General features: G+C 36.1%; 4 protein-coding genes across 8 annotated transcripts in view; all 4 read right to left on the bottom strand.

Moving 5' to 3' along the window:
- Nucleotides 1–7: 7 nt before the first annotated feature.
- Nucleotides 8–5,848, bottom strand: slc35d2 (solute carrier family 35 member D2). The gene is made up of 12 exons (XM_058784280.1): nt 5,510–5,848; nt 5,397–5,430; nt 5,223–5,309; nt 5,068–5,135; nt 4,924–4,995; nt 2,975–3,043; nt 2,376–2,478; nt 1,996–2,088; nt 1,842–1,909; nt 1,500–1,578; nt 227–309; nt 8–155 (listed from the first exon to the last, which is right to left on the bottom strand). The coding sequence occupies exons 1-12, from the start codon at nt 5,626–5,628 to the stop codon at nt 29–31; spliced, it is 1,002 nt and encodes a 333-aa protein (XP_058640263.1). The 5' UTR covers nt 5,629–5,848; the 3' UTR covers nt 8–28.
- Nucleotides 5,849–8,338: 2,490 nt separating this feature from the next.
- Nucleotides 8,339–10,162, bottom strand: ccl27a (chemokine (C-C motif) ligand 27a). The gene is made up of 3 exons (XM_058784925.1): nt 10,056–10,162; nt 8,687–8,807; nt 8,339–8,617 (listed from the first exon to the last, which is right to left on the bottom strand). The coding sequence occupies exons 1-3, from the start codon at nt 10,123–10,125 to the stop codon at nt 8,488–8,490; spliced, it is 321 nt and encodes a 106-aa protein (XP_058640908.1). The 5' UTR covers nt 10,126–10,162; the 3' UTR covers nt 8,339–8,487.
- Nucleotides 10,163–11,674: 1,512 nt separating this feature from the next.
- Nucleotides 11,675–13,812, bottom strand: avp (arginine vasopressin). Its single transcript, XM_058784924.1, has 3 exons — nt 13,687–13,812; nt 11,946–12,147; nt 11,675–11,823 (listed from the first exon to the last, which is right to left on the bottom strand). Exons 1-3 carry the CDS (start codon nt 13,810–13,812, stop codon nt 11,684–11,686), a joined length of 468 nt encoding a protein of 155 aa, XP_058640907.1. The 3' UTR covers nt 11,675–11,683.
- Nucleotides 13,813–21,210: 7,398 nt separating this feature from the next.
- ubox5 (U-box domain containing 5) overlaps nt 21,211–24,362 on the bottom strand; it is a 7,546-nt gene continuing 4,394 nt past the window's right edge. For 3 of the 5 annotated variants that reach the window (XM_058785637.1, XM_058785638.1, XM_058785640.1), the window contains exons 4-5: nt 22,664–22,786; nt 21,212–21,480 (exon numbers count right to left, since the gene is read on the bottom strand). In XM_058785637.1, coding sequence (XP_058641620.1) covers nt 21,278–21,480; nt 22,664–22,786 — 326 coding nt within the window. In that variant the 3' untranslated portion in view covers nt 21,212–21,277. Of the gene's footprint in view, nt 21,481–22,663; nt 22,787–24,362 lie in introns of all 5 variants that reach the window. The other 2 variants (XM_058785639.1, XM_058785641.1) reach the window with 1 other exon arrangement.

The raw sequence follows: 24,362 nt of genomic DNA on the forward strand, positions 1-24,362 counted from the left end.
GGGTTTTTAAATATTGCACTCAAATGCATCACGTTTTCTCCGGATGACTCTCTGTGACGTGAATGCTCGGTTTGTCTTCTGCTGGTTTGCCGTTTGATTCTGAGACGACGCTGCTGTGAAACGTGATGTAGGAGTAAATCAGAGCGGCCGACATACTGCGAACAAGAGGAGCGCAGTGTTAGGAAACATGCTCTGGAAATTATGGTAAAAAATTAAAATTTCCTACCATATATTCAGGCCTATGAAGTTTGTCCATGAGAAGATATAGTCTCCTCCAATAAACATGCCAAAATACGTCACAGCAACGTTCTGAGAGGAAATACAAACAGCTCTATAATCACAAACAGAATGCTAAATATTTAAAGGCTAGACATATATATATATATATATATATATGTGTGTGTGTGTGTGTATGTATATGTGATCCTGGACCACAAAACCAGTCATAAGTGTGATTAATGCATCATCTGAAAGCTGAATAAATAAGCTTTCCATTGATGTATGGTTTGCAAACTAGTATCTGAGGGTGCAAAAAAAACAAAATATTGAGAAAATCACCTTTAAAGTTGTCCAAATGAAGTTCTTAGCAATGCATATTACTAATCAAAAATGAAGTTTTGATATATTTACGGTAGGAAATTTACTAAATATCTTTATGGAGCATGATCTTTACATAATATCTTGATGATTTTTGGCATAAAGGAAATATCAGTAATTTTGAGCCATACAATGTATTGTTGGTTATTGCTACAAATATAGCTGTGCTGCTTATGACTGCTTTTGTGCTGCAGGGTCACGTATTATGGAGTATGAGACTAACTTATTATAAATATATTATATACAGGGTTTCTGCAGGTTTTATGAAGGCGAATTTTTAAGAAAAGGAATAATTTAAAGGAAATGAAATGCATCAATATAGTCTTTAAATGTCAATGTCTTGTATTAGTAATGCTTGAAAGTTTTAAAATGCATCTTTTAACCGATTCTCTTTTTTCATTAATTTTACAAAAAATGGCTTGCACTGTAAAAATGTTCTTTCTGCATTTTTGTCTTATCCTTAAGATAAGATCATTAAATTAATATGCATTTACTGGAGAATCAAAATGATCTAAGATATGAAGTTTTCTGAGAAATTTATCAAAATAAATTGAGTTTGTGATTAAAACAAGAACAAATATCTGCCAGTGGAGTCAGAAAAATAACTTAATTAAAAGCAAACAAGTGTTTATTCTCTACTGAGAATTGTTTAATTTTTTTGATTTTGCTTCTCAAATAAATCTTGATTTAAGTATGTTTAGATATTTGTACTGGAAAATTAAGATATTCATTTTTATGCAGTGCATGCAACACTTAATGCCACGACTTTATGAATTCAAGACTTTCTGCTCGCATTTTAGACCTTTTTAAGACAAAAAAGACCCAGAGAAACTCTTTATATAATAAAATGTATTATTATAGCACAATAAATAATAATGAGGATATATATTTAGTTGAGTTACTTTAATTGCCCCAACGACTGTGGTAGTTAGTGCCGTGTTATAATAACTGCAGAGGATGATGGAATACATCAAAATAAACCTGAAATGAGAAAATACTGGAGTTAACAAAAATAAATAAATTATATATTATTTATTTTTATTTTTAATATATATATATATATATATATATATATATATATATATATATATATATATATATATATATATATATATATATATAATTTTTTAATCATTAGAAAAATATATTTTTAATTATATATATATATATATATATATATATATATATATAAGAACAATATATTTCATAATAATAAAATACTAAAAAACATGAGTTGGACTCACCCCATGACACAAGACAATAAAAAATGAAATATGAACATAAGAGACATCCATCCCTCAAAGGTTAGAGCCTTAAAACAAGAAGAAAATATTATGAGATATGTTGAAATTCTAATTTCTACAGTGTAATTTTCTTCATCTTGAAGTTCTCGCTCACCGTGTGTAAATCTCCAGTGTAAGCACTCGCCAGGACCGTCGGGATAATAATGATAAAAGCGTTATAAAACAAAACCCCGTATGTACCGAGACCCTGAAACGACAGACAATGAAGGCAAGAGTTCATGTGTTTGCATTCGAGGTTTGGCTGCAGATCTGTGTTTAGTCACAAGGGTGTGATCTTAAAGCTGTAAAGTTTACACCTAACGACTTGCAAGTGTATTTTTAACCAAAACCAAAATTAATGACTGTTAATTGATAACATTGATATCTGACCGCCTGCTGCAGGAGATACGATGCATGTGACGAAGCTCAAAGCAACAGTTATCATCAGTTATTTTCAGAAATCATAACTCCTGCCATCATAAAGCTGTCATGTACCTCCATCCCCAGTTTCTTCTTGGTGTAAACTCCATTAGCAGCCGTGAAGACGTCGTTTAGCAGAACAAACGTGTATCCTTCTGCGTTAAAGGACAGGTCCGAGCTGAAGCAGTCGGGACAGAGTTAATAAACACACCTGTGTCTGTGTATATTATATATGTGTGACTCTGGAGCACAAAACCAGTCAAAAAAATTTAAATTGGGATTTATACATCATCTGAAAGCTGAATAAATAACATAGAACAATATTTGGCTGAGATGCAAATATTTGAAAATCTGGAATCTGAGGGTACAAATAAGTCAAAATATTGAGAAAATCGCCTTTAAAGTTGTCCAAATGAAGTTCTTAGCCATGCATATTACTAATCAAAAATTAAGTTTTGATATATTTACAGTAGGAAATTTACTAAATATATTCATGGAACATGATCTTTACTTAATATCCTAATGATTTATCAAAAAACAATGATTTTGACTCTTGTTGGCTATTGCTACAAATATACCTGTGCCACTTATGACTGCTTTTGTGCTCCACGGACACACATATATATATATATATATATATATCATATTATCATGAATGATCTGTGTTCATGTACCTGGCTGCCACCAGAGCACCCATGACTATAGCCAGAACACTGCACACCAGCGACGGAGCGAAGCTTTTCCTGAAGAGATAAATGCAGAAACCCACACAGTCTTATTATTATATGCAGTCAGTTTAACGCTACACCTCGTCACTTTTGAAAACGTAAAGTTATGAGTTGCTTGCGGAGGAACACGTGAGTTCTGCGACATCAAACGGCATTAAAACTCTCTAATAACCAAAGAAAGACGCATATCTGAAAAACATGTTTCTGAGTAGATAAGAACTGATTGCTGTTGTTTTTATTTTTTATTTTTTTTAAAACAGCTGATTTTAGATGTAATGAATGACTGCTATTCATTTCAGATATTGGTGGAAACTATAACTTTGCATGGCTAAGTGGAAGTGTTTCAGAGATTGGCAGTTATCAACATAAACATTGTTTGGTGAAGCTAGCAAACCATGTTGGTTCGTGTTTTATTACGCATACTGTTGGTTTCCATTTTCGCACGCAAACTCTGTCCGGTTCGAGCTTCATTTGTTGTGTTTTCAAGCTACATTCATTTCATTTAGCAGCAGCCTAACCGTCTTTATTTATATGACATGCACACATGGATGAATTATGAAAATATGCAGTTTCCCGGGAAATCCATCCCACCCACCCAAATACACACACACACACACACACACACATACATACATATATATATATATGTATGTGTGTGTGTGTGTGTGTGTTCTCCCAAATATGATTAATGTATTTCAAAATCTAAAAATATTTTAAATATTACCAAAAAAAGGATCAAAAATTAAGTTTGCTCTAAAATATATTTATGTAAATATATTTTCCACCAATGTATTTTTTGTATATTTTTGAAAATGTTTTTAAAAAAATAAAAAATGTATAATACTATAAGGTTATAAGTGTATTTTCTTGCCTCTGAAATACATTTTGAAATATATTTTGGTATATGAAGGTATATTTTGGTCTGGGAAAAAATATATTTTTGCCGTGTGGGCGACAGAATCAAAATACAAATAATTATTATATGCTTGCTTACCTTAAGGATTTAAGGCAGTGGTCTCAAACTCAATTCCTGGAGGGCCACAGCTCCAAATCACACCTGCTTGGAAGTTTCTAGTGATCCTGAAGAGCTTGATTAGCTGGATCAGGTGTGTTTGATTAGGTTTGGAGATAAACTGTGCAGAGGTGTGGCCCTCCAGGAATTGAGTTTGAGACCAATGATTTAAGGTAAGGCAAAAAAAAAAAAAGTGGGGGAGGGGGTGTTGTACTTAGTGTACTTACTCATTATTTACATTTTCGAACAAAAAAAGTGACATTGTAGCTTAAAGCATAATTAAAGGGGTAGTTCACCCAAAAATGAAAATGTGATGTTTATCTGCCCACAGGGCATCCAAGATGTAGGTGACTTTGTTTCTTCAGTAAGAAGGTTTTTAACTCAAACCGTTGCAGTCTGTCAGTCATATAATGGCAGTCAATGGGCTCCACGGCTTTGAGAGATTAAAAAACATACACAGACAAAACCAAATTAAACCCTGCGGCTCGTGACGATACATTGAGGTCTAAAGACACGAAACGATCGGTCTGTGCAAGAAACTGAACAGTATTTTTACCTCTGATCATCATAAAGCAAGAAGAAGACGCGTCAGGCGCCGGATGTTGTGAACGCGCTCAGGACAGTTGGACCGTGCGGTGGATCAGAGGTAAAAAACGATATAAATACTGTTCAGTTTCTTGTTTTCTCAAAGCCGTGGAGCCATTGACTGCCATTATATGACTGACAGACTGCAACGGTTTGAGTTAAAAACCTTCTTACTGAAGAAACAAAGTCACCTACATCTTGGATGCCCTGGGGGCAGATAAACATCACATTTTCATTTTTGGGTGAACTACCCCTTTAAAATAAAAAATATTTTCGCTTAAAGAATATATATATATACCTCATTATCCTGGATTCCATAATCATTGTGAGTAAAATGGTGAATTTTCTGAGCACTGTGAACATGGGCAAGCTGAAAAACACAAAACACCAGCTTCTTATGAGTTTGTCTTTATGCAAAACTCTTGTGTTTCTATTTATTTACCTGAGTTTCTTAGTTCCGCCCAGTCCGGTCACGTGATTCCCCATATACAGCAATGGTAAAGGAAAAATCTACAGTATAGAAAAATAAACAATTATGACAATGCATACATTTTTTTTTTTTTTAAACATGCACATAATAAATAAATAAAAAATTACCTTTCCAGGAATACTTTTGTCAAAGTCCTGAAAATGGATTGCTTTGTTCATTTTGGCAACATATAAGATGATGATTGTAGCTGTCATCTAAGAATAAACAAAATAATATCAGAGAGATTCCTATGTTTGCACAGGTTTTTAAACATAGGTTTAAAACGCGAGAATATTTCTCACCTGCCCAATTCCGAGAAACATAAATGAGGGAAACCTATTGAAAAATAGCACAAGTTATAATTATGATTAAGCATATGTTATTCTAATATGAAAGTTTGGAAGTTGACACTCACTTGTACTCAGTTAAAATACTTTTATTGACCACGATGATGAAAAACGAGCAAAAGGCGTAAAAGACGGCGGAAACCAACTTCATGAGTCTCGCGCGTTTAACCTCGTCGTTTAACTTCATGTTTGTTTTAGTTTCTTCAGTCTTGAGCTCTGCTTCTGGTTTAAATCCTCACGGTTTTCGCTTCTTTCGTCGGTCTGGAGACTAACATGCTGTATTAGTGTCTAATACCAGTCCAGGGAAACGCTGAATCAGTTGCTTAATCAAAAGTCAGTTAATAATTCATTAAACGATACAAACTAGACGAGTCCAGAAGGAGAACTAACAAGACAAGGGGGCGGGGTCTCGGGATGGGCGGGTCTTGGTGGCGCGGAAACGGCCTCTGATTGGTCGAGTTGAATGTGTCCAAATAATAATCGTCCTGTTTTAAATATTCACTGTGTGAGAGTTCAGTACCTCTTATTAAATAACAATAGTGATAATAACTGTATATCACAAACCCACGGAGGCTTTACAAATGCATTACAGAACGAGAAAACATGGGAAACAAATGGAAGAATCACAGAAATAAGAGAATCTTAAATCAGTGAGAAAATAGATGGGTTTGTAAATAAGATGTTAAGAGATTAAACTGCCCAGAGAGACAGGTGAAACCTGAAATAGGTGAAACTGGTCAAACTAGTAACTTTAGGCAGTTAGTAGTTTTGTTAATCACGAATCAGGGACGGACTTTAAGGCATTTAAGTAGTATTATAAGCATTATGCAATTTTTTGTAAAGCCATGTTTTTTATGAAAAGCGTTGTATAAATTAATTCGTTTTCCGTGTTTATAAGTTTGCTGATGTGTTTTTGGGCTGAAAGACTAAACATTTGATGCTTGCAGCATCTTTTTGCAATCATAGGATTATTTTTATGTCCTGGAAAAGGAACAACTTTGACACAACAATCATTAGTTTGCTAATACTAACATATGTGAGTGGCTTTGGAGCACAAAACCAGTCATTTTTTTCTAAAATTGATATTCATACAGCATCTGAAAGCTGAATAAATAAGCTTTCCTAAGTTTGTTAGGATGATAATATTTGGCTGAGATACAACTATTTGAAAATCTGGAATCTGAGGGTGCAAAAAAATCTAAATATTGAGAAAATCATCTTTAAAGTTGTGCAAATTAAGTTCTTAGCAATGTATATTACTAATCAAAATTGAAGTTTTGATATATTTACGGTAGGAAATTTACTAAATATATTCATGGAGCATGATCTTTACTTAATATCCTAATGATTTTTGGCATAAAAGAAAATGTATAATTTTGACTCATACAATGTATTGTTGGTTATTGCTACAAATATACCTGTGCTGCTTATGACTGCTTTAGTGCTCCAGGGACACAAATAGTGTTTGCTGTAGTATAAATAAGTTTGGTTTGTTCATAAATCCTCCACTAGATGGCGCCAGATGCTGAGAAATCACCGCCATGCCCTTCTGCACTACACAGCATGTGGTGTTCACTATATAGGGACTAGGGACCGAGTTAGGGATTGTGAACAAGCATCATTCTCCGAACAGCAGTGTAAAAGTCCAACAAATGATTTTTTTATTTTATTTAGTTCCATCACATGATATAAGTACAAGACAAAAAGTACAAGACAGATATAAAGCAATGTACAGTTTAAAGCATGTAAGACAGAATAACAACAACAAAACATAAAATGAACATAAACATAAATATGAAAGAAAAAAATAATAGACAAGGGGTAATCAGCCTTACTTAAATTATTAAAGAAAAAAACTAATGACTAACTTTTTGATCACGTGACTCGTGCAGAGGCTGTCATTAAACACCGAGACACTTAAACTGTTCGTGTTTCAGTTCATCTTTCCACATCAATTACTCATCTTAAAGGGACCGTTGACCCAAAAATGACAATCCTGGTTACTCATCCACCCTCAGGTCGTTCCCAACCTGTAGTAATGTGAGTAAATCAAGACGGAATTTTCATTGTTGAGTGAATTAACCCTTTAATATAACATTTAATGAATGAATGAGTAAAAAATGAATAAAAGAAAAGAAGTTGTCTCATAGTTTTGGACCGCATTATCCTCACAGCTCCATCAGTATGTTATACAAAGTGTGCACAAAACAAAAATAGGAACATAAAAATAGGATTTTTTAATGAAACAAATGTGTTAAATGGAAGTAGTACAGTTAATTGTTTTGTTCAGTTGCGCAGATATGCTGGCAGCTCATGAAAAGCTCAGTTACAGACCTGTTTTATTAGCTAATAAATAAAGCAGCTGCTTCCAGCTGTATTCATTCACTTATTATGTGAGTGGGCGGAGTCTACATCAGTCAAGCGATGAGAAATCCAGCGTTCTAATTGGCGGAGGGGTGCGTGGGCGGAGTCTACATCAATCAATCAATGAGAATGTGATCAGATGTCTCGCTCTATATCTCTGGCCAAAACAGACTAGTATGTATCTTTTTATTTATTATATAATTTTTTTTTTTTTTAAACTTGCTACACTGAGACTTGTTATAGTGTTGCATATCATTGCTCTTTTGTTGGTTTTGATTGCTTCCATTGTCCTCATTTGTAAGTCGCTGTATGTATGTAAAAGTAAGACTTAAATACAGTATCTGAGAAGTGTTCAGAATATAAAAGTCTAATGTTTTAGTTTTTTTGACTGTTGTGTTTTACACATATAGCCTACTTTCTTAATTGCTCATCAAATCATGTAAAGTTACTAACTCACATTATTTCCTTTACATCATACATTTCACGTGTTTGAGTTCATGTGAAAAAACAAAGAACATATATACAGCCAAAACTGAAAAAAATGCATTTTATTGCATTAAAAAGCAGAGCATGCAAAGATTATATACAGAATATTGTAGTAAAATTTTGTTAAAAAACAAAACAAAAGGACTTTTAAAACATGCAATGCAACAAGTGCTGAAACCGCTGGTAGATGAATGCATTATAAGACAGATGATGATGTTCGTTCAGTCTTGGCTCGAGTCCGTTTGGGTTTGCAATGCTTCTTGAGTTTCTTCAAGCGTTTCAAGACTCCGAAATCAGCACAGATCCGCTTGTTATTGATGTATAGTCTGTAGAGCAGTAAACACAGTCAATACAGGAACACGGGATTGGTTTGTGTTTGTGTGTTAAATACTCACATCACTGCATCGATGTCACAGGGACCAGATCTGTGCTGGATCTCATGATTGGACATCAAACACAGCGTGTTCCAAGGGATGTTCTTTGAAACTCTCACACAACAACTGGGAATGGCATCCACTGGAACAAAAGCAACATCTGCTATTGAATGCGAGTTAAATCTTCTCCTAACAAAAGCACACGCTTCCTGTAGGATGTTTTGAGCTCAGAAAACAAGAAGGGCAGAGACAGACAAGTCTTTAATTATAGAGGGCATGTATGATGTTCCTATAAAGCAGAGCGATGCGTGTCATGACAATGTCCCTGCTGTCCACACTGACTCACCTTCTGTTCAACCTGCTTTATAGGTATGTGTGTCTCTGGCAATCAAACGCACGACTTGACTGACACCGTTCTGACTTACAGGAGCTGTAGCATGGGTTCCAATCCCAGGGAATGCATGAGTTTTGTGCTAATCTGGCATTTCTGGTTAAAAATGACCGGCCTTTTAAAAACTGCTTGTAAATCTTTCATTATGCTTTTTAAAAATGATTGATCCGAGTTCATGCAAATCATTTTTTGAGTGAAAAGACATTATTTGTGGATGGTTTTGGCTCTAAAACTGAGGTCAGATCAAGCGTATGATAAATCAAAAATGCTCTCGGAGTTAAAATGACTGGAACACATGAAGCTCGTTTCTGCCTTGGAAAAATAAATAAATAAAAATAGTATTAAGAGTTGATTTAGTTAAATAGTAAAAGAGTTCATTGTGATTTTTTTTTTTTTTTTTTTTCCTCAATTCTGATTTATTTTCTCATAGTTTTGAGTCAAAAAGTTGCAATTACCTTCATTTTTATAAGCTACAATATAAATTATTTATAATATAAGTTCTGAGGTTAAAAACTCAGCAGAATTGTGGGACTTTAACGCAAAATTGCAAGATATAAACTCATGCATTATAAGAAAAAAATTATATCTTGCAGACTGAGTTTGCAATTGTTTATTTATTTATTTATTCTGCCATGAAGTAATTTTATTTATTTATTTATTTTTTTGCGTTTATATATTGTAATTCTGAGAAAAAACTCAGCATTGAGATAAAAAATAAAAAATAAAAAAAAAATTGCAAGGGTTAATTAAAAATGTGCACATTGCATTAATGTAATCAACACTGAAATCAATTGAGCTGAATAACAATACGTGTGTTTTTAGAGCTATTGAAGAACAGAATCTGTATTGTATGACGCATTATAGAAATAAATGTGACTGACTTTAGGTAAAAGCAGCAAATGCATAACCCTAAATTGCACTAACCTAAACATCTAATAAAAGTCAATATTACATTTTGCAATTTGCATCAACAATATGTGAGATTTGTTTGATTCTGACCTTCGGTGCTGGTGAGGATGATGATGGTGACGCAGAAGAGCAGCAGCACAGACGATGCCCTGAGCTCCATGGTTGAACAGCGTTGAGTGTGAATTAACTGAGAAAAGCTCATTTAAAGCCATGCATGCGAGTCCCGTTCCGCCCCCATCGCCCGGCCTGCCCGGACTCATCAGCAATCACACCAAAGAAAACACTTTTACAAATCAGTTACGAAATCTCTTTTATGGCAGACTAAATATTCCCTGCAGCACCTCATTCAGGTGAACGTTATGAAGTTATGCGTGACACTGAAGTCATTAGGAGTGTTGAGTTATGTTGTTCGTTACGGTGAGATGTGTGTCGCTGGGTGTGTTCAGTAATTGGATGTTCGAGCTTGTCTGTTATACTTTCTTTCTTGATATTGTTACAGGAGCAGAGTTTCACCCTTGACCTTACAAGAAACCCCACTTATTAGGATATGATAATCATATTCAGAGCAGAAAATGGCTTTGCCACAGAAGAGCCAGTCATCTAAAGGGATCAATTAACTGATATATTATAAATAGTTTTTGAGTTTCTGAGTTTACATCTTGCAAATTGTGTTTTTTGTATTTATGCCACGAAATAAAAATAAAACGGTTAACTTTTTATCTTACAATTCTGATTTTTTTTGCTTGCTATATATATGTATAGATAGATAGATATATAACAAACTATTGAAAATTGTTAACTATTAAAAATTAAAAAATTATTTGTGAAATTTATGTGCGGTTTTTGAGTGAAGATTGTTTCCATGCACACCAGTTTTTATATTTTTAATATATATATATAATTTGAAAATATATTTAAAATATAAATAAATAAATAAAATTATATATATATATATATATATATATATATACTGTATATATTCCAACTACTTGTAAATTAATATATAAGATATATATAAGATATATAAGAACTATAATATAATATAAAAATATTATATTTAAAAATATTTATTTATTTTTGTCTGTAGTAACATTTATCATCAGCACCATTATTATTATTATTATTATTATTATTATTATTATTATTATCATTATCATCATCATCATCATCATTATTATTATTATCATTATTGTTATTGTTGCTTGCAACGGACCAAAATAATATCTTGTCAAAATATCTTCTGTCACTTTCATTTTCTTTTGTATGCAACTCCTTCCTCTGGTTTTCTGATATCTGTGGGAAATCATCTGAAAGCCTTTGCTTTCCAGGTTTTACAGTGATTAAAGCGTAAAGCTAAATACCGTGTATACTTAATTCATCTTTAATAAAAGGGTTTCAAACTTGATCTGCAGGATCTGTCAGACTCAGAAATACGGTTGGAGGATCTGCAGGAGCTCCCAGAAAGGCCACAGTCTGCTTTGAGCTGGATATTTTATGTTAGCTGGGTAATTACTCTCAGAAATCTCTGAATTATCATCACACAAAGGCAGAAACGGGTCACGCAGCTTCTGGGACAATAAACTCAAACCAAAGCCCTTGAAATAACAAACGAACCAAACAGATTGACTTTCACGTCCGTTTACTACATACAGTATTTACACAGACAGAGCTGAGCGGAGCAACACGTGCGAATGAAGGAGCTACAGACGCGGATCGCATCAGAAGGGTCTTGGTCTCCGAGTGGCCAGACTGAGCAAACGCAGCAGCATTTCTCCAGAAACACCCTTCAGAGCCACGCCGTCTTCAGACTGATGAGATCCCTCGTCTTCAGAGCAATCTGGATCCAGAACACAGCTCTCTGGAAGACAGAACACATGCATTAGGCACAAATACCTGTCGTGGTGAGATGAGCAGAACTTCAGATTGAGTTCAAGGATCATAGTTTGTGTGTAATGTCACATGATGGGATGTTTTGCTCACCTGAGTCGCAGCAGACACCTGGAGCTGCGCATCGGCCCCGGGCCCCGCAGGACCTCCCGCCCGTCTCACAGGGGCCCGGCTGCAGATTCTCCTCCATGCAGCTCAGCGTCTCTGGAGACCCGAGGAGACAACCCAGACCGACCCCACAGCAGATACTGGGGCCCAAACAACGGCCCTGATTCCCCGGACCACACGCCGGACACTACACACACACACAGAGAGAGAGAGAGAAAACACACACACACACACATACAGAGAGAGAGAAAACACACACAAACACACACACACACACAAACACACACACACACAGAGAGAGAGAGAGAGAAAACACACACACACACACACACACACACACACATACAGAGAGAAAACACACACAAACACAAACACACACACACACAAACACACACACACAACGAGAGAGAGACAGAAACACACACACAAACACACACACACACACACACACACACACAGAGAGAGAGAAAACACACACACACACACACACAAACAGACACACACACACACACACACACACACACACACACAGAGAGAGACAGAGAAACACACACACACAAACAGACAGACACACATACAGAGAGACAGAGAAACACACACACACACAAACAGACACACACACAGAGAGAGAGAGAACACACACACACACACACACACAGAGAGAGAGAGAGAGAAAACACACACAAACACACACACAGAGAGAGAGAGAGAGAGAGAGAGACAGAGAAACACACACACACAAACAGACAGACACACATACAGAGAGACAGAGAAACACACACACACACAAACAGACACACACACACAGAGAGAGAGAGAGAAAACACACACACACACACACAGACACACAAACACACACACACACACACACAGACAGACACAAACAGACAGACAGACACACACACAAACACACACACATTGAATTAGCTATTATTTTTATATTTTCCATTTTCTTTAAAATTGTTAAAGTTTCAGTAATTCTGTTGTGATTTTGTTTCTTTTTTAGTCGTTTTTTTGTAAGTTTATCTCAGTTTTAGTTATTTTAGTACATAAAGTTAAACTAAATGAAAATGAAGTAAGTTTTTTTTATTTTTCATTTAACATTTATTTTATTTCAAGTAATGAACATATTTTTAATGGTTTAAGTTTTTAATATATATATATATTTTTTTTTTTTTTTAATTAGTTTTTATTTAGCGTTTTTTAATCATTTTAATTTTTTTTTACATTGTCATATAGTTTTTAATTTTATTTCAATTTTAGTTATTTTAATGCATCAAGGTAAACTAAATATATATTCGAAATATTCCCTGTGCAACCAGCTGAAATAAGTTTAAGTTTTTTATTATTTATTCTATTTCAGTTCAACTTTTATTTAATTTCAAGTAACAAAATGTTTTTTATGGTTTCAGTTTCAGTAGATAGTAAATACATACATGAACAGTGAATCATAAAACTACAACAGAAACTGAATCTGAATCAACATGAAATATTGATAAATATTTTGCTGCTAATAGAGCATGTTATAGTTTTTACACAGTGATGAATATTATATATATAATTCTGTTTAAATGGAATATTTCACTGCACACTGTGTGAATGAACTTGAAATGAAAGAAATTCTGAACTCTCTCAAACTGTTTATAAAGCTGCAGTTAACGTCCACAGTATTGCTGATGCTGCTGCTGATGAAGATGATGAAGATGATGAAGATGCTGGTCTGTACCTGTCTGACGGGCTCTGGCTGGGATCTCTTGCCTCCTCGAGGGCAGTTCTGGATGTAGCAGGCGGATGAGAGCGCAGAGAGCGCCAGCAGACAGAGGACACACGCGGGCAGCAGAGAGTCAGACATCTCGACACACACTGATGCTCTGATGCTCTCAGACGCTTATATAGAGCTGCAGCATCAGCACCAGCGGAGCTCCTCCTCATCCATCAGTCTCACTCTTACAGCTCTATTACAGTTTTTCTCAACTGCTTACACACAAAACCTCCACTTGTGCTGTCAAACGATTAATCGCATCCAATATAAAAGTTTTTGTTTACATAATATATGTGACCCTGGAGCACAAAAGCAGCATATTTGTAGCAATAGCCAACAATACATTGTATGGGTCAAAATTATCCATTTTTCTTTTATGCCAAAAATCATTAGGATATTACAGTTGTTTTCAGCTGCTTACACACAACTTTGCCTCTGTTTTTCAAAGCTTTACACAGAAATCCAAGAACTACACACACAAAATGCAAAATGCCTCACATCTCTTGCTAAATGAAGCACTGCGTTCAAAATATCACAAATATATCTCAAAAGCAAACATTTGTTTTACGTTGCAAACACTTCTGCCATAATATTATATTTTTGGATATATCATATACACACAGTTATTCAAAACATAAAGCTCTTCTTTCATGAGCTTCTATGTACATTTCTGAACAAGATTGAAAGTAATTGGCAGAGAGATTAAAAATTCCATGAAAAATTCATGGTAACATGAACGCAAGATTGAAAACAAACTTTATTTTTTTTAACTGTAAGCATTCGTGGTTCTGAATACAGTATTACACAGTAAGATAGAAAGGAAATACATTGTTCAAAACCTACAGTTTTTCTTCGTCACTTTGGTGCATTTCTGGAATCATCCTTACTGTAATACCAGCAAAGAAGTGTGCATTTCTCAAAACAATCTGTGCAAACAGCACCACACACAATGGATTTCCTGCAAAAGCCTGTCACTTACTCAAAATCTTTAGCTCATCTCTCAAAAGTAAGTATTTGTCAGTGAACATATCAGTGCCATCAGAATGAAAAGTCCTTGTGTCATTGTTCACAAACAAGAGAGTCAAAATACTTAGTCATGTTGTCAATATAACAGTGCACTCTGTTAGTGTTACCTGATGTAAACTATGACAACAGTTACTGTACTGAAATGCACTTCTTTTGTATGCCATATATCCATTTCAAAAGTACAGATTTACACTACTGTATGTGTGATATTGATTGAAAGAGAATGGATCGAATTCACAGTTACACTTGTACTAGCGGTCTGAGTTGCACAGAGAACTATACATTAGCAGCTGATAATGTAGGAAACCGCAGACGATCAGCTGCATGAATGAACCAAAGCAATCACAACTTGTTCAAAAGAATGAGAAACTGCTTTTATGATGTGCACAAGTGACTCGACGATGTGGAGCTTGAACAAAGTAGTTCTGAGAATTTCATTTTTGATCTGAGAAATGCATCAAAGCGACGAAGCAAGAAAAACTGTGTGACTTGACCTGTGACCTATTTCTAGACCTATTCTAAAGCCATGATTGGCTGGTGTTAAATAAAGCGGTGAGTGTTTGTGCGTGTGAGGAGTTAAATGCCGATAATTAGTGTAAGGTTTGGTGTGTGCTTCTGCTGTTTGAGTGTCAGCTTTCATGACAAGAGAAGATTTTGTGTGTAAGCAGCTGAAAAAACTGTAATATTATGGCAAAGGTGTTTGCAAATGTCTGATTTTGAGATGTGTTTGTGATATTTTGAATGCAGTGCTTCAATGGGCGGGGCCTCTGGCTATATAACGAATGAAGCGACTGAGGCGTGCAGGTCATAGCACGGCCAGGAACGCAGTACTCGTTCCCATATCTCAGGGAACCGAGGTTACGATAGTAACCGAGTACGTTCCCTTTCGATATTCCACTCGTACTGCGTCGTAAGGCGCTGTATGGGAACCAGTACAATCACGCCGTGCTATGATGGGGAACGACTCAAAACCAAGACTCGCGTGGGAGTAAGACCCAGGGGAGTCAATAGAATACACCAAGCACAGGCTGAGCCATCAGGGTCATCCATGGCCTGGGTGTCGTCCCCTATAGTTTATACCTGGTATCCATATAATATGGACTGTCCAAGTGAAGGAGGGACTTGAAGAATGTTGGTCAAGCGAACCCATAAGACTGCTAAACTAGCCGGAGGCGGCGAACTAAGCAGAAAGGACTCTGGCCTGTAAGGCAGGGACGTCCAGGTTGTAAAACCCTACAAATGTGGACGGTGAGGGCCAGCCGGCCGCCTCACAAATTTCCGAAATGGACACCCCGCTGGACCATGCCCAGGAAGAGGCGATGCCTCTGGTGGAATGGGCTCTGACTCCAGTGGGGCACTGCAAGCCCAAGGAGGGGTATGCTAGGGTGATAGCATCCACTAACCACCTGGAAATTCTTTGCTTCGTAACAGGGCGACCTTTAGCGCGGTTACCAAAGCTGACAAAAAGCTGTTCTGATCACTGATACATCAGAGGTAACCGGATCTAAGTCGCGGTCTTGACACCAAGCCGAGAAAACAGACCATTTCAGAGCATAGAGGCGTCTGGTAGACGGGGCTCTAGCTTCTGCCATAGTGTTTAAGACACGCTCACACATGCAGGACCCATAACTCGGACCGTGGATGCCACAGCGTGCCGTTCGCTTGAGAGAGGAGGTCCCGTCTCAAGGGAATGGGCCACGGGGCTGCTTCGAGCACGGCTGGATCCTCCAGAGGGGGGCTATTAGAAGAAGCTTGTGCTGTTGTTCCCTGACTCGTCTGAGTACCTGCGGTAGCAGAGCGATTGGAGGGAACGCATAGAGCGGGAGGCTGGGCCACTCGTGGCGCCAGGGCATCCGTGCTCTTCGTGATAAAGATTGGGCAATGAGAGTTGTCTTCGGAGGCGAAGAGGTCTACTCGAGCTCTGCCAAAGACTTCCCAGATTCTCTGAACCACGAGTGGGTGGAGCGTCCATTCTTCTGAGGAGACATTGTTCCTCGAAAACATGTCCGCTCCTTGGTTCATTTTGCCCGGCACATGCGTCGCCTTCAGTGAGCGCAGATTGGTCTGAGCCCAAAAAAGAAGGTCGTTTGCCAGCGTGTAGAGGCGCTTCGAGACGAGGCCGCCCTGGTGATTTATGTATGACACCAGCAGTTGGTGTGCAGACCCGACTCTTCTTCGGACCAAAGACCGAAGGTCGGTTTGCCTTCGCACAGCGCTCCCCAACCCTTGTTGCCATAAGGCCCAGCATTTTCTGGAAAGCCTTGAGCGGGTGGCAGTCCCTTCCTTGAAGGAGGCCGTGCGGCGCTGAATAGTCATGGCTAGTCCCGCTGAGACAGTTGCTGTCTATAACTGTCCCCAGGAACGACACTCGTTGACAGTACGCTCTTGGCAAAGTTGACCCTGGGCCCCAGGCAATCTAAGTGGCTGAGGAGGAGGGTCTTGTGTGATGTTGAAACTGTCTCTGACTGGGCCAGAATGAGCCAGTCGTTGAGGTAGTTGAGGATGCGGATTCCCATCTGTCGCAGAGGGGAGAGAGCCGCATCCATGCATCGCGTAAAAGTGCAGGGAGCCAGGGAGGACCTTGTATTGATATGCCACCCCCTCGAATGCGAATCGTCTGTGATGGGGGGCTACCTGGAAGTAAAAGTATGCGTCTTTCAGATCCAGTGACATGAACCAGTCCCCTGGGCATATTTGCGAGAGGATCTGCTTCAATGTGATCATCCTGAACGACCTTTTTACCAGGGCGTGATTCAGGAGTCTGAGATCTAGAATAGGTCACAGGCCGCCGTCTTTTTTGGGGACAAGGAAGTAGTGGCTGTAGAAGCCTGACTCGCTCTGGGCTGGAGGAACGACTTCTATGGCTCCCTTTACCAGCAGATTCGCACTGTGGTGGTCTTCGAGCGAATTGGAGTGGCCTGCCAGGCCTCGGCCCATGTGGCAAGAGGTTGAATAGGCTCTAAAGACTGGCTGCATAAGGGCAGAACGCTTATGGTAGGCAGAAGAGGATATTTGCTCTCTTTTTGAAAATGTATGTGTTTTATTTTGTCCGCTATCACAGCGGTTGGACGCCCGGGCGCTAGAGTGGGCCCGTGGGGAACCAATAACACACTTCCCTCTGCACCCAGCGCTGAGCGGGGCACATTAGAGGCTGCTTGCGGGGTGGTCCGACGTACAGTTTCACTGCGTGATTGAAAAGTTTTTCCCATACAGAGTCTTACGACGCAGTACGAGTGGAATATCAAAAAGGGAACATTTATTTCAAGTAATGATTTTTTTATGTTTTACGTTTTTTAATATTTTGATTTTTTTATATATATTTTCTGCTTTCATGTTAATTTTAGTTAAAGTTTTAGTAATTTCATTGTGTTTTTCTCATTATTAGTATTATTAGTTTTTTTTAAATGTCTGTATAGTTTAGGTTAATTTAAGCATGTCAAGCTTACATTAAATGAAAATGAGAAATGTCCAATAAGTTTACATTTTTCTATAATATAATGTTCTATATATTCTTTTATTTTATTTCAGTAAATGTTTATCTTATTTCAAGTAAAACCTCATTTAATGGTTTTCATTTTACTTTCAGTTAACTATAATAATCCCTGATCCTGACAGAATAAATCACACCTTCACCTTAAAAAACATGTTTCAGCAACATCAGCCTTCTGATGCATGAATTATTAAATCATAAAGTAAGTCTTAAATGTGTATTACTACCTCAAAACTAGACTGTAATAATTACTCTCAGTCTTTTTGTTCCAAAATGAGTTACATATCCATCCTCTCAACAGACGACAGTCCTTTTGTCATACATACAGAAAACCACAATGACATATGGGTAAAGGTCAAAGGTCATGGTGTGAGCAGCTATTCATCAGAGGGTTAATATTACTGTTTTGCTGCTATGCAAATGTCATATTTAAATATATACTTCTTGCATTGATTGTAAAAAGAAAATGTTAAATAAAAACACAATTATTAAGTGTAATAAAAAATGTATATAGTTTATGTTATATAAATAAAATGTAAATGTAAAATATACATTTATTTAATATAAAATTAAAATTTTATATCATTACATTATAAATGATAAATTATTATTATAAGCTTTTATTTTTATACCTTCCAATTTATTTTACATTTTGTGAAAGGTTTGGTAATTTTGTTGTGTTTGTGTTTTATTTTCATTAGTTTTCCCTTTTTTAAAAATAATAAAATAATAAAATAATTTTTATTTCAGTTTATTTGAGTTATTTTAGTACATCAAGGTAACTTAAATGAAAATGAAATGAAATAACTTTTTTTTTTTTTTCTTTTAAGTAATGAAAATATTTTTCATGGTTTAAGTTTTTTGTAATATTTTGAATTAGTTTTTAGTTTGTGTTTTTAAAATATGTCATATAGTTTTTATAATTTGTTTTATATATTATATAAATAAATAAATATAAAGATAATATATATATATATATATATATATATATATATATATATATATATATATATATATAAAATATATAGATAAATAAAACCAATCGAAACGGCTGTCTCGGGACTGAAGGGGTTAATGTGTGAACAGGAGAGAGTGGAAGGTCAAAGCTGTGAAATGACAGATATGAGATTCATCTGAACACAGGACTAAACAGCGGAAATGCCTGCTCAGTATTCACAGCTCACAAACACTAATCTAATCCAGCATTTCCATATTGTTTATGCGCATGCAGACCAACAAAAGAACAATTTCATCCAATAACACCTGGAGAAGTCAGACGTGCTTTGAGGAACATCACGCCTGTAAATCTGAGAAAATGAGTGATAATAAACTCATCAGCGTCCTGACGCAAACGAGGCCTAATCACTTAGCACAGAGTTCACTCACCTCATTCAGAAGCAGCACATTAATAATGGTCATAATCAAATGCTGCACATACAGTAAATGAAAATGTTGTTGAGCTGTTTATGTCAGAAATACTTTTTAAGTTCGTCATTCCCTGAGAACATCGTGCGTTTAGCCTAAGTACATTTTCACTTTAGGCCTTTCTATATTTGCATCTTGACTCCTCAGAATACATTAGATTGTAGAAGACAGTGGGCTGGCATTAAAGTTTATTATTTAGTCTATTATGGTCTGGTTTCCATGACAACAGCATCCTCGTCTGACTCCACTCAGCACTGGTTTTCTGCTGGATATTTTTGTTGAGCATCTGTACGTTCATGACTTAACGTGTTCAAATGAGCCTGATGAGGTTGCAGTAGGTGTGTGTGTGTGTGTCCTTCAGGAGTGTGTGGAAAACTTGGGTTTAGCGTTACAATAGGGTTAGAGCTATTCAAACACACACAAAGAGGGTTCAGCCTTGTGCCGCTTCATCAATCTCCTGCCATTCAATCCCACAGAACACAACGAGCTCAAGGATCCGTCATTCACTCCTCCAGACAACAGCATGATCCACCGGACAAAAACAAGCGCATATGCATGCAATAGTTTCATATGGAAAAGGATTTGAGATATATAACTGTAAAAATTATTTTTAAAAATTAATGCATTTATTCGTCAAGAATGCATTTAATTAATTTCTTTTGCTCACCCTGAATACATTTATTTGATTAAAAATACAGTAAAAATGTGAAATATTTTTATAAATTTAAACAGCTGTTTTCTATGTGAATATGTGTTAAACCGTAATATATTTCTGTGATGCGCAGCTGTATTTTCAGCATCATTACTGCAGTCTTCAGTGTCACATGATCTTCAGAAATCATTATAATACGCTGCTCAAGAAGCATTTCTGATTATTATCAATGTTGAAAAAAGTATGTATTTATTAAGGACGCATTCAATTGTTCAAAAGTGACATTTACAATGTGATTTCTATTTCAAATAAACGCTGTTCTTTTGAACTTTCTATTCATCTGTGAATCCTGAAAAATAAAATGCGTCAGTTTGCACAAAAATATTGTGCAGCACGACTGTTTTCAACATTGATAATAATCAGAAATGTTTGTTGAGCAGCAAATCAGCATATTAGAATGATTTCTGAAGATCATGTGACGCTGAAGACTGCAGTAATGATGCTGAAAATACAGCTGCGCATCACAGAAATAAATTACAGTTTAACACATATTCACATAGAAAACAGCTGCTTTAATTTATAAAAATATTTCACATTTTTACTGTTTTTGATCAAATAGATGCAGCCTTGATAAGCAGAAGAGACTTCTCTCAAAACCATTAAAAATCTTTTGAACAGTAGTGTATAAACTACAAAATTATTAAGATTTTCTAATATTATTAAGCACTATTAGTAGAAAGACTAAAATACTATTTCAGTCTTTCTACTTTATGTGTAATTCATTATGTCACTGAAATGTACTAGTAATTTTGTTTCTTTCAGTGTAATATACAATATCAATGCATATATTCCTAGAAAATATGAAGTACACTAACTTAAAATGACAAAGACCTTTTCAAGCTTTTTCAAAAAAGTTTAATTAACATTATACACAAATGTTCAGATAAACATGATAAGCATGTTCAGTGATGCACTCGAGTGACGTCTCTGCTGGAGGCAGTCGTGCCGCACGCGGGGCATTCAATCTTCAGTCTCTGAGGATCAGACGTGCGTTTCTGCCTCAAACACGCTCCACACATGAGATGAGCGCAGGGCAGAGAGTATGACGCCACGCTCGAGGAGTAAACCGTCAGCGAACAAGAGCAGAACGCACAGGACTGCAGACCTGGAACACAACAAGAACAACAAATGCATCATTCTGTTTGAATGCATAATGATAAAGAACAGATGTTACTGTACTATTAATCATACTGAAACATTCTGAACTCAAAAAGAGCATTTACTGATAGCCAAAAAAAAATCAGCTTTATTCAAAGAGAAATCAGGTTTTCATTCCCCACTGACAGATATATGTGAGCCTGCAGTCATAAGCAGCACAGCTATATTTGTAGCAATAACCATCAATACATTGTATGGCTCAAAATGATCCATTTTTCTTTTATGCCAAAAATCATTAGGATATTAAGTAAAGATCATGCTCCATGAATATATTTAGTAAATTTCCTATCGTAAATATATCAAAACTTAATTTTTGATCAGTAATATGCATTGCTTAGAACTTCATTTGAACAACTTTAAAGGTGATTTTCTCAATATTTAGATTTTTTTGCTCCCTCAGATTCCAGATTTTCAAATAGTTGTATCTCAGACAAATATTATCATCCAACAAACCATACATCAATGGAAAGATTATTTAGTTTTCTCAATTATAAAAAATGGACCCTTATGACTGGTTTTGTGCTCCAGGGTCACATTTGTTCTTGTTTTAAGCATAAACTAATTGTGTTCAATTTCTCAGAAAATAAGACGTCATGTTGTATTTTTTTTTTTTTAGACCATTTTAAAAGTGATGACATTTTTGTTCCTGAAATCCACTCTTCTTCTGGGATCAGAACAATCCAGTTTTTTTTTTTTTGGATCAAAAGTATCCCAATCTTACTAAAACGTTTTGAACAACACAAACTGAAGATTTAATCCAGATCAAAACCAAGATTGGATTTTATGATCTAATCCGAATTCAGAATCCTTTTTGTCTTTTGAACAACACATTTTCAAGATTTGATGGACAAAATCCGCTCAAATCACTTTTGAACTGGCCCCAGATCATTCTGATCCAGAACTGTCCCCTGTAGAATGATTTTAGCTCCAGCTCTAATCAAACACACCTGAACAAACTAATCAAAGATTACTAAATTACAGGCCGGTGAGTTTGATCAAGACAGGAGCCAAACTCTGCAGGAATCTGGAAGATGAGAAACACTAAAGGACAAAATATCCCAATGCAGTTCTCAGTAACAAGTGAACGTGTCCATGCTTTATTTGCTCATACGCTGATGTCAGTCTCGTACCAGATGAGCTGTCCACACTGGAACTGGTTTTGCTCGGCGAGGTGAACACTGGTAACCCGTGAAGAGCAGCGTTTAGCGCCTGATCTAAACTGTCTGCTAACCGCCGCTCATGCGAGTCCGGCTCTGAAACACAACAGACCCGAGCGTGAGCGAGAAATACAGCACAACACAAGTCTGGGGGATCCAAAACCACTGTTTGAGAGATTAAAGGAATTAGGAACAAGACAGCAAAACCTGACAAACATCATGTATGCTTTCATGAAAATGAATAGTACGCCAAATAAAAACAAAAACTTGTGGTACTGATACGCAAAAATTTATTTTGGTGTGCATATGATATGCATTTTTTGCGTGTATATGATAGAAAATTGGTTGCCGTGCATATTATATGAAATATGTTGGCGTGCATATGATACGTATTTTTCAAGTGCATATGATATGAAATTTGTTGGCGTACATTTGATATGAAATTTGTTGGCGTGCATATGGTACGCATTTTTCACGTCCATATTATATGAAATTTGTTGGCGTGCATGTGATATGCATCTACCCCACAACCCTAATCCTACCCATTGTGTAGCATATACACGCCAAAGTCAATTTTTGCATATCGATACTAAGAGTTTATTATACAAAATTTGTTGGCGTGCATATTATACGAAACTTGTTGGCGTGCATATGATATGCATTTTTTGCGTGTATATGATAGAAAATTGGTTGCCGTGCATATTATATGAAATATGTTGGCGTGCATATGATACGTATTTTCAAGTGCATATGATATGAAATTTGTTGGCGTACATTTGATATGAAATTTGTTGGCGTGCATATGGTACGCATTTTCACGTCCATATTATATGAAATTTGTTGGCGTGCATGTGATATGCATCTACCCCACAACCCTAATCCTACCCATTGTGTAGCATATACACGCCAAAGTCAATTTTGCATATCGATACTAAGAGTTTATTATACAAAATTTGTTGGCGTGCATATTATATGAAATTTGTTGGCGTGCATATTATATGAAATATGTTGGCGTGCATATGATATGCATTTTTGCGTGTATATGATAGAAAATTGGTTGCCGTGCATATTATATGAAATATGTTGGCGTGCATATGGTACGCATTTTCACGTCCATATTATATGAAATATGTTGGCGTGCATATGATACGCATTTTTTGCGTGTATATGATAGAAAATTGGTTGGTGTGCATATTATATGAAATATGTTGGCGTGCATATGATATGCATCTACCCCACAACCCTAATCCTACCCATTGTGTAGCATATACACGCCAAAGTCAATTTTTGCATATCGATACTAAGAGTTTTTGTTTTTATTTGACGTACTATTTATACGCACTTTTATTAAGTATCCTATAAATCTATATATATATATATATATATATATATATATATGACTAATAAAACAAATTAATATTTTGTGTTACTAAGGTAAAATATGCTGAATTGATGTTGCCTTGACAAATATATTGGCTGAAAGAGGCATTTTGTATTTAGTGAATGAATGAACTGACAAAACAAAACAAAAGTAGTGTTACTTAGTATAATTTAGTGCTGTCAATCAATTAATCGCATCCAAAATAAAAGTTTCTGTTTGAATAATGTGTGTGTTCTGTGTATATTTATTATGTATATATAAATACACACATACAGTATATATTTTGAAAAT

This window comes from Onychostoma macrolepis, chromosome 08 (assembly GCF_012432095.1).
Source record: "Onychostoma macrolepis isolate SWU-2019 chromosome 08, ASM1243209v1, whole genome shotgun sequence".
Classification (NCBI taxonomy): Eukaryota; Metazoa; Chordata; class Actinopteri; order Cypriniformes; family Cyprinidae; genus Onychostoma; species Onychostoma macrolepis.

Bases quoted from the DNA above. Each gene is read 5' to 3' on its own strand.
- avp (XM_058784924.1), bottom strand. From the start codon at position 13,812: ATGTCTGACTCTCTGCTGCCCGCGTGTGTCCTCTGTCTGCTGGCGCTC. The intron at 12,148-13,686 runs GTACAGACCAGC...GTGTGTGTGTAG, and splicing joins AGCCAGAGCCCGTCAGACAG to TGTCCGGCGTGTGGTCCGGG. The intron at 11,824-11,945 runs GTGAGCAAAACA...TCTGTCTTCCAG, and splicing joins AGGTGTCTGCTGCGACTCAG to AGAGCTGTGTTCTGGATCCA.
- slc35d2 (XM_058784280.1), bottom strand. From the start codon at position 5,628: ATGAAGTTAAACGACGAGGTTAAACGCGCGAGACTCATGAAGTTGGTT. The intron at 5,310-5,396 runs GTGAGAAATATT...GTTTATTCTTAG, and splicing joins TGTTTCTCGGAATTGGGCAG to ATGACAGCTACAATCATCAT. The intron at 1,579-1,841 runs GTGAGTCCAACT...TTCTCATTTCAG, and splicing joins TTATTGTCTTGTGTCATGGG to GTTTATTTTGATGTATTCCA.
- ccl27a (XM_058784925.1), bottom strand. From the start codon at position 10,125: ATGGAGCTCAGGGCATCGTCTGTGCTGCTGCTCTTCTGCGTCACCATC. The intron at 8,808-10,055 runs GTCAGAATCAAA...CTTTTGTTCCAG, and splicing joins CATCCTCACCAGCACCGAAG to TGGATGCCATTCCCAGTTGT. The intron at 8,618-8,686 runs GTGAGTATTTAA...ACTGCTCTACAG, and splicing joins TGTGACATCGATGCAGTGAT to ACTATACATCAATAACAAGC.